Below are 10,052 nucleotides of genomic sequence, written 5' to 3' on the forward strand. Positions count from 1 at the left end.
GTCGGTTGCTTGGTTGCTTGGTCGGTTGCTTGGTTGGTTGCTTGGTTGGTTGAAACAGTTTTGATCACTGAAAAACCTGTTGACAGAGTTTGATCTGAACTGGCAGCCTATCAGGTACAGGATTTAGCTTCCAACGAGGTCTGGATCATATTTTGTATCCAGAACGAATGTTTGGTCCCTGAAATGAAGCTCTGAATGGATCTTAATGGATCTTAATGAAATGTGGTGTTCAGACCAGGAAGCATTCCTTTTCAGAGCAATGTGGAGAACGTTCTGAATAACAAATCCAGTAGAACGTCTTCTTATGGTCCAGATGCTGCACGTAACAGAGGCAGAACTGTTCTTCCAGATGTGCTTATGAACTCTGAGAGAAAGAGTTGGTTTCCTCTAGTTGTTTCTGCTCTGCTGACCACGGTGCACCACTGCAGCGCGGAAACAGTCACCTTTGCCTCCGTGGCGTGGCTGGGACGGTGGAGTCCAGCAGGGGGCAGTAATCCGTCTCGTCCTGCAGTGCGGCTGGTACTGGGGTCCCATGAACTGGGAGGACGCCGAGATGAAGCTGAAGGGGAAGCCGGACGGGTCCTTCCTGGTGCGGGACAGCTCGGACCCGCGCTACATCCTGAGCCTCAGCTTCAGGTCGCAGGGGGTCACGCACCACACCCGCATGGAGCACTACCGAGGTGAGACCGGCGCGCACGAGCACACACCGGCGCGCACGAGCACACACCGGCGCGCACGAGCACACACCAGCGCACTCACTTTTCTTCACTTTCTTGTTGTAGCGACAGCGGAGGAAGGCGATGTAGAAACAGGCACGTTTTCTTCATGTCTCAGAACATTCCAACATGTTCCCAACATGTCAGCCTCTGACTCCACACAGCAATGAATAATTAACCAGCTCAGTTTAATTAGAGAAACGAGGACTGTTTTCTGTTGTATGAAGATGTTTCAAGAGAAAAAGAAAACACTGTGATTCCTCTGGTGGTTTGGCTGCTTGTTTCTTTGATGAATTTCATGAATAAAAGAAGCAACAGGCCGGGGAGCCACGCTGCTCATTGTCTGATCTGCAGAAGGCAATCCACTGTGTTTCCTCACATGTTCGCAGCTGAGAGGACGATCCTTCCTGAAGAGGATTCCCAGGCCAGTGAACAATGAGAGAATCAGTGTGGATAAAGATTTCACTTTTTATTATGGGAGTGAAATGAAGTCTGTGTTTAAAGATCAGATCTGAAATGAGCGAGTTGAACGCTCGATGTGGAAAAGCATATCGACCTGACGGTCTGAAAGGCAGAGCCACTTTAGAGTCGCTGTAGGTTGTTGTTGCTCATTCGAATTCTGTTTTCCAAGATCTTACATTAGTGTGCAGAATTGCGTGCTCAAACAACTAGATTAGGGTTTCAGTTTGTGATCAACAACAAGAGTGGAAGGAAAAGCGTCTCACTGAGTGGCTTCAAGTGGAAACAAGAGCTTTTCTTTGGTGTTCGGCCTGTATGAGAACCGTCGGCATCGTTTCTGTCTACGTTTCAGTGAGTAGATTAAGCGTAGAGCTCAAAAAGAAGATCATGGAGGAGGTTATGGAGCATAGGGAGTGCTGAAGCTTAAACGCCTGTCCCAGGCCCCTGGTACTCCAGGTCCTGGAGTCCGCTGGGCGTTCAGCGTTTCAGCCCTCTGGACCTGGAGCGGTTCCTGGCAGGCGGCTCTGGACGAGGAGAGCACTCACCCGGGGTTATTCCAGTTTGAGGTCCTGCCTTTTGGCCTGCGGAGTGCTGGAGCCAGTCCCCGGCTTCACAGAGCTCATCCTGGGTGACCTGAGAGGGAGGATCTGTTTGGTTTACATTGACGACAGAACCGTGTTCTCCAGAACCCAGGAGCAACATCTGCCAGACCTGGAAGCGGTCCACCAAGCTCCACCGGGCCAACCTGCCTCTAATGTGAAAAGTGTCACCTGCTTTGGAGCCAGCTCAGCTTGCTGGGACATCTGGTGTCCCACGGGAGCGGAGGGATCCAGCAAAGGTTTCAGCCACTAAGCCTCCCTCCACCTCCAGACCTGGAGCGTTCCTAGAGGTTTCTGGGAATGGCTGACCGGTATCATGAGTTCCTTCCCAGACTGGCTGATATCTCTGCTCCCCTGAACCACCTGAAGAAGAACGATGTTCCTTGGGACTGAACTCCAGACTGCCAGGCTGCCTTTGATCCCCTCAGAGTTCTGCTGCAGACCCCCCAGTCGTGGCTCAGCCTCAGCTCCAGCTGGGTTTCCAGGTTCACTGTGATCCAGATGTGGGTCTGGAGCGGTTCTCATGCAGAGCACTGATGGCGAGGAGTGTCCCATCGCCGTGGCCTCCAGAGCTCTCCATGGTGCTGAACTACGCTGCTCCACCGCTGAAATGGAATGTTCAGCCGTGGCGAGCGCAGTGGAGAAGTGGCGCCGCAGGTTCCTGACGGGACCGTGAGCCTCACTGTTCCCAAAACGACCTGGGCAGACCTGCTGAGCTCCTCCCGGGGGATTGCGGATGCTCAGGCGTCGGACCCGACCTGCCAAGAACTCCAACCCTCCAACAGCAGCCCGGTCCTGGCCGTATCCACTACCAGCTCCAGCAAGGGGTGCGGTACCGGGGGTGCCATGTGAGGACGGGGGTTTCAACTATCAACTCGTACCAGCTGTGTTGGTGCCACAGTTCCTAGCATGACAGTCCCTCTGGAGGACATCTGGGCAGGACGAAGACCCTGTTGAGGCTTGATGTAAAGACCGTGTCGGTCCCTACATTTTCCACCCAGCAGGGGGGATTTGAAAATGGTGCTTGGCCGTCATTTTGTATGTCAGACCTCGACACAGGGGTGAGATAATCTGAACTCAGGTTGTTGTGATGGGAGAAATAATGTTATTAAAGAGGGTCAGCGCCGGCGGTGAGAGGTGGCAGGGATGACCAAACTGATTTTTATATAAATCATGTTGATTTTATTTTAGGAGTTAAAGTTTTGCACAAATCGTCCTATCACAGCGCCTCGTCTGTCCACGTGATGCGGTCATGTGACAGGCTGGACCAATCACATTTACATCCGGTTTCAAATGTTCAACATGGAGACGTCCTGCTCAAATCCTCAAACAGGATTTTAGAACGCTATGGGGGACGCTGCGTGGGTTCCAACCATCTTTATTTACAATCGCTGGTCGCCAGACCAAAGACAGAAAGTCGCCAATACAAGTCATTTGGAGCCAGCTGAGAAAATGCATCCCAGCTGATTTCCACCTGACTGAATGTGTTAAAAACAAAGACAAGCCTCTTCTCCAGGTTGTAAATCAAATTCTGTGCTGTACATTAATCTGTTGGCAGAAACAGGACTCCGGGTGTTTCAGATAAGCAGACAGACCAACACACAGCTTCTTTTCCAGCTATTGTTTGTGAAAGACCGGGCCGACCCGTCTAAGAACATTCTACAGAACATTCATCTGAAACTGAGCTGCACAGTGGGAAACCCACAGCGTGGACTCCCTGTCAGCTGACTTTGCCTCAGGATCCGGAGCCGGGAGCTGGTCTCTTCAGTCCAGTCCGGGTCCGCCGGTTGCCTGGAGACCAGACTTGTTGGGCCTCATTGTGCCGGCTGTGAAGTGTGATTGAGGGGGGCTTTATGGTTTGGGGCTGTTTTTCAGGGACTGGGCTCCGCCCCTTGCTTCCACTGAAGTGACTTTTTATTGCTTCAGCCGACCCAGAACTGCTGGAGAACGCCACGCTCCCAACTGGGGAACATTTCAGTGAAAGCAAACAGAGGAGGGAGAGACTATTGACTCCAGCCTGGTAGAACGTGGTGAAACACATCACCGTGTTTTTCCCTGCGCCGCCATGCTCAACGCGCAGGAAGCTGGAGGGCCTGAGCCGGGTGGAGGTCTCTGTCGCGCCGCTCCATCGGACGGAGGGGCGGAGCTTATTCTGCTTTCATGGGACTGAGTTCTGTTAATCCTGGAAACATGGTCTGGGTCCTTTATCAACTTATTTAATGACAGTTTGGAATGCTGCCACCCCACCCATCCATCCCTCCACCCATCCCTCCATCCCTCCATCTCTCCACCCATCCCTCCATCCCTCCATCCCTCCATCTCTCCACCCATCCCTCCATCCCTCCACCCATCCCTCCATCCCTCCATCTCTCCATCACTGCAACCATCCATCCATTGTCTGCTGGTGTAGCTACAGTTGTAACAGTTCATTTTGAGCACCAGGTGGCACCGGTGGTGCAGCTAACATTCATATGGTTATTTTTCCCATGATCTGAGGTCAGCTTTATGAAATTTCTTTAGCTTTCTCAAGATGAGGATACATAACATCTATGCTGACCTAATTTCTCAGCAACAGCAACAGAGGTCCAAATTCCTCAGACCTGTGAGGCGGAACGTCTTCTGACAAACGATTCATGTTCACCTGGGTCAAGAAGTTTCCAGAGTTATGATCAGCTGAGAATGTGACAGAACAGGATGTCCACCTGAATCTGAGCCATATAGGACCAACCTGTTCGCTTCAGGACTGTAGGTGGCGCTGTAGTTCTGCCACAGAAAGAAGATCTGACCGAATTGAACCGCAGAGCTTCAGGAGCGTCTGCAGCTTGAAGAGCGGCGGACAGACCAGAACACTGAGACCCCGTCTGCGGCGCCGCCAGTGGAAGCTAGCTACCTCATGGCTAACAGCTAGCTTTAGCTGTTAGCAGTCAGTGTTTTGGACCTGTGAAGATGACGGATCTGGTGGTGCTCCTCTCATAAAGACAGGAGCCGCCGAGCGCTTCAGACATTTAACGCGCAGCAGCATGTGGATGATTCCACATCAAATCATATTTATCGCCCCTCCAGGGATTTTATCTGCTCCCAGAATTACTGCCGCCCATAACCGTAACGGCCAAACAAACATGGCGGCCGTCAAACGGCAGTTAACGCCTTCACATGGCGACGTTTACAAAGTGTGGCGTGCAGGAGGGAGTCAGAACCGGGAGCATAAACCAGAACGTCGCAGTAAAAAGACTCGACAAACACCATAAACCTTAGACAATGGATTAAAAAGAGAATCATTTCAAATTAACACAAACAGAAGGATTAAGATCTTTTATAAATAGCGTTGCTGTAGGAAGTTTTGCTTTTAAGGGTTTGGAAACGTGGGAACAGATAGAGCAGTGAGAGGAGAAGGAGCCGGGCTGACAGCAGTCACCTGTAGAGGGCAGCACTCACTGCTCCAGCAGTCATACTGGTCTCTTAATTCACTTCGTCACTGGAGGGGAAGAAGCAGGAGCGAAGAAATGACTTCATACGATTTATTAACCATCAGAGTTTAATCACAGTTATTATAGAACGGAAGTAAATTCTGCCTGAAAAAAAAGAAATAAATGAAAAGCATGGAAGAAAAAGATGGTTCTGAACCTTTGAACTAGTGTCCATCTGTCCATCCAAACATCCATCTGTCCGTCCAACCATCCACTCATCCATCCATCCATCCATCCATCACGTTGCTTGAGAACGGGCCTAGGACTAAACCTTGAGGAACACCATAAACAGTACTTCGCCCCTTTTAGACATTGCCACCAGGAACCAGGAAGTGGTTCCTCTCCATTCAGCTCTGTCTCCTGATAGACTGAGCCTTGGTCCAGAATTGAATCCTAAAATAAAATGGTTTACAAAAGTATCCCATTCTGTTTCAGGTCGCCAGGTGGGAGCATCCCTCCTCAGAGTAAACAGAAAGTGCTTCAAACAGCTCTAAAAAGGGAGTGAAAGTGTTCTTGTGATGAAATAAAACTCCTGTGAGACTTCCTCTTGTTCCTTCATCAGCGCTGACCGAGGCCAGGATGCTGAGCATGTTTCACCTGATTGGTCACAGTTCCCCCTGCAGTTGCGAGGCGAGAGTCGCTCTGAAAAACAGAACCAGACGTGGCTGTTTGTTTGGAACGCTGGAGCACCTCATGGCCTCAGACCGGCGGCGTGCAGAGCAGCACGCCGACACGTGCAGCGCCGCAGCCAATGGGAGCGTCCCGGAGTCGCTGCTGGAAAACCCAACGGCCTGGAACCAATGTCTTTTGGTAATGGCTGCTGGAAACGTGGACGTCCTGCTGGGACGAGTAGCTCTGCTCCGAGGCGACTGACGGCGTTACCGTCTCACCAGAACACTCGTTCTGCTGGGGGAAGCGGCGGAGTCAGGATCGCATGAAAACCTGAGAGGCAGGGATGAGGCGAAGAGACGAGGAACCCTGCTCTGAGGAGATCCGAAAAGTCCCCATTCCTCCCCTCAGCACGCTCTGAAAGACTGAGTGTGGCACAAAAGACTCATGGCCCTCATGGCGGAGGCATGGCGCTCTGCAGGCCGCCATTCTTCTCATGTCCATCGACTGAGCGCGTGCAGAAGCGTCGACCGCCGTGGAGCGCAGCGGCGGGTTTTCATTACAGCTGCTTGTTTCCACGGTGACCGTCGGAGTTTTCAGTTTCTCTGAACTCCGCTGACGTTCGTGAAAACGTTGTCGTGTGAAAAGAGCAGAACAGAATCAGTCATTCAGGATGGAAGCATCCATCCATCCATCCATCCATCATCCATCCATCCATCCATCCATCCATCCATCCATCCATCCATTGATCATCCATCCATCCATCCATCCATCCATCCATATTGTGACATATTTCTGGATACAGAGAAGAAGAGAAACAGGAACTCGGATTAGACTCAGGTCTCAGGTCTTCGTGGATCCAGAGCTGGACTGACAACGAGCTGCTGTGAAATCAGGCGTCTTGTGGAACCAGGTCCAGAACCAGGTCTCCAGATCATGAGTCCCCGCCAGAGAGCCTGGAACGCTCTGGGTATTCAGGATTGACACAACTCATTCACATCATGTGCGTTCGAGGCTGCGAGGCCGGATGGAGTCAGACACCCGTCCAGATAAACAACCGCCGAGCGGGATACAGGAAGTCGGCCATCTTCGGCCATCTGCAGGAATATCCTGAAAGGAGAGGCAGGTTTAACTCTGCGGGAATAACGAAGACTTGCAGTTTCTCGGTGGTTTGTAGATTCTCTGCTGAATGTTTTGCTCCATGTTTCGTCTGCTGGGATCACTGTAACCGCTGCTGCAAACCAAGTCAGTCCTGGGTTTTAGCCAATCAGAGTCCGGCGTTGTGTGGAGAACGTGCCTGTGGGTGGCGCCGTGGTGCTGACTCCCCCCTCCTCCCCCCTCTCGGCCCTCAGGGACCTTCAGCCTGTGGTGCCACCCCAAGTTCGAGGACCGCTGCCACTCGGTGGTGGAGTTCATCGAGAGAGCCATCATGCACTCCAAGAACGGCAAATTCCTCTACTTCCTGCGCTCCAGAGTCCCAGGTAGGGAGGCACACACACACACACACACACACGCACAGTCTCGTATTTCTATCCTTGTGCGGACCTTCCATTGACTCCCATTCATGTCTAGCCCCTAACCCTGACCCTTACCCTAACCCTAACCCACACCACAATAAAGCCTAACCCTAAAGAAATGTTTTTGCACTTTTACTTTTTTCAGTAACAACAACATGGTCAAGAAAACACTGTTTCTCCTACTTAGGACCGGAAAAAGGTCCCCACAAGGCACGTCGTTTCATTTGCTATCCTTGTGGGGACATTTGGCCCCAACAAGGATAGAAATACGAGAACGCACACACACACACACACACACACACACACACACACACAGGAGGAGAGAACTCAGGTCTGAGAGGACAGAGAGACGTTTGTCCGTCACGCTTCGGTCTCGTCTTCATAACGAAGCTGAAAACCTCGACCAGATTGTTTGCAGGAACTGATCAATAGTCAGCCACAACATTATGACCACAGCGCGTCGCTGGAGGCGACGTTTAGCAGCATCAGGTCACTGACGGAGGCTGGGTGAGGCTGCGGTGACGGAGGAGCTGACGGAGGCTGTGTGTTGCAGGGCTTCCTCCCACGCCGGTCCAGCTGCTGTATCCCGTTTCTCGCTTCAGTAACGTCAAGTCGCTGCAGCATCTCTGTCGCTTCTGCATCCGGCAGATCGTCCGAATCGACCACATCCAAGAGCTTCCACTGCCCAGGTACCTCCACCCTCACTCCTCCACCCTCACTCCTCCACCCTCACTCCTCCACTCTCACTCCTCCACTCTCACTCCTCCACCCTCACTCCTCCACTCTCACTCCTCCACCCTCACTCCTCCATCCTCACTCCTCCACCCTCATACCTCCATCCTCACTCCTCCACCCTCACTCCTCCACCCTCACTCCACCCTCACTCCTCCACTCTCACTCCTCCACCCTCACTCCTCCACCCTCACTCCTCCACGCCTGTACGATTGTTTTTGCTTGTTTATCAAAATGAGGACATGTAAAGAAAATCTTTTCCTGCTTTTTTTTCATCATTATAAAAAAATCTTCAAGTAGAGAAATTTGAAATTAAGAGACAAAAAAAATCCCTCAGAATAATTGTTCACAGCATTTTGAAAGAATTATTTAATAAATTATTAAAAAATAAATTATTTTTCTTTTTTCATATTTCATTTAAAAACTGTACTTTAGGTTTAATTCTGAAATTTGCAATTTCCTTTTTAAAAAAAAATAATCTTCATTTTACTGTCAATCTTTTTCACTTCAACTAAAATGGATTCAAATTATGTTTATATAATAATAATAATATATATTTGACTTCAACAGCACACACATACAGGTGTGTGTGTGTGGAGACCAACTCCTTGTAAATCACTTTCATGAATGAGCAAAACATCAGCAAGATATTATTCTTATGTATCGTGTGTGTGTGTGTGTGTGTGTGTGTGTGTGTGTGTGTGTCCTCTGCAGACCGCTGATCTCCTACCTGAGTAAGTTTTATTACTACGACCCGGAGGAAGAGACGTACCTGTCCATCAGGAGCATCCGGAGGGTGGTGGGGGCGGAGCAGGAGGCGGAGTCACAGACGTAGCAGCGGACGTCCCCTCGTCTCATGTGAGTGTCTTCTCCCCGCTCGTCCTCCAACACTCTGAAAAGCAGCCATTTCCACATCGAACTGAAAAGCAGCGCCGACTGGTGGACCAGCGTGAAGACTGCCTGGTTTTCAGCGTTTCTGCAGGAACAGAAACTTATTGATCAGTAATCAGAGTCTCGCTGGTGTGTCCACTGCTGTCCTGCAGGTTTGTCTTGACGGACTGATCCGTCCTGGTCTGCCAATCAGAGTCCCCGGAGGTCCGGCCCCCCCCCTGCTGACCTGGACTCCTGACGGAGGGACGGCTGTTGGCTTTAGAAAGGCCTTGTGGGGCTGAGCGGCTGCAGAGGACTCAGTCGCCACTGAGGAAGGACTGCAGAGACCGCGTGAAGACCCGGAGACCCGAACCCGAGCCCGAACCCGGGCCGGCAGACCCAGACCCGGTTCCCTCCAGCTCTCTGGACTCTGAGAACACAATGCACTGGTCAATTTGTACAACTGTCGTTCGCTGCCGTTCCCTCGTTTTCCCCCTTGTCATTGTGTCCAGATGAGGATCTGGGCTGGAAGACGTCCCGGGGTGGGGGGACAGACGCACACACTGGGGCAGGGTAGCAGAGAACCGTCCCGCAGTGTGAGACGAAGCTGTCCGGTTCCGTGAAGGTGGTATTTGTTGGTGAAGGCGTTTTACCCTGACCGCCTGAATCCTGCCGTCAGCCTGCCGTCCTGTGAAATCCCGGACTCTACATTCTCCCACGCCGTCATCGGTGGGGTAGTGGTTTGAGGCGGCAGGCTGCTGCTCGAGTCCCAGCCAGTCTTTGGTTGGACCAGTATTTAGGGCTCGAACCGCTGCTCTGCGCAGCATTCATTAAAACAGTAAAACGGGATTCAGGACTGGAAGCGGCACAAAGACGACGGTCGCTGTGGAAACGGAGGAGTTTGCGTTCGGCTCGTCTGCTCCGAGCAGCTCGTCTCGAGAAGACGAGAACCTGGACCGACCCAGGAGCTGCACCGAGACGCAGAATTTGATTCAGCTGGAATCAGAACCGTACGAGTTTAAAACCTTTTCAGACGTTTTCAGGGTTTTATTTGTTGATTATGTGAAATGAAGAAAAAAAATT

The 10,052-nt window shown here is 51.4% G+C and overlaps 1 protein-coding gene across 1 annotated transcript in view; it reads left to right on the forward strand.

The window, feature by feature from the left end:
• Nucleotides 1–9,153, forward strand: part of socs7 (suppressor of cytokine signaling 7) — an 18,283-nt gene extending 9,130 nt beyond the window's left edge. The window contains exons 6-10 of the mRNA XM_030094766.1: nt 512–680; nt 7,203–7,331; nt 7,921–8,056; nt 8,814–8,957; nt 9,143–9,153. Of these exons, the coding sequence (XP_029950626.1) occupies nt 512–680; nt 7,203–7,331; nt 7,921–8,056; nt 8,814–8,934 (555 nt within the window). The 3' untranslated portion in view covers nt 8,935–8,957; nt 9,143–9,153. The remainder of the gene's footprint in view (nt 1–511; nt 681–7,202; nt 7,332–7,920; nt 8,057–8,813; nt 8,958–9,142) is intronic.
• Nucleotides 9,154–10,052: the final 899 nt, after the last annotated feature.

This window comes from Salarias fasciatus, chromosome 6 (assembly GCF_902148845.1).
Source record: "Salarias fasciatus chromosome 6, fSalaFa1.1, whole genome shotgun sequence".
NCBI classification, from domain to species: Eukaryota; Metazoa; Chordata; class Actinopteri; order Blenniiformes; family Blenniidae; genus Salarias; species Salarias fasciatus.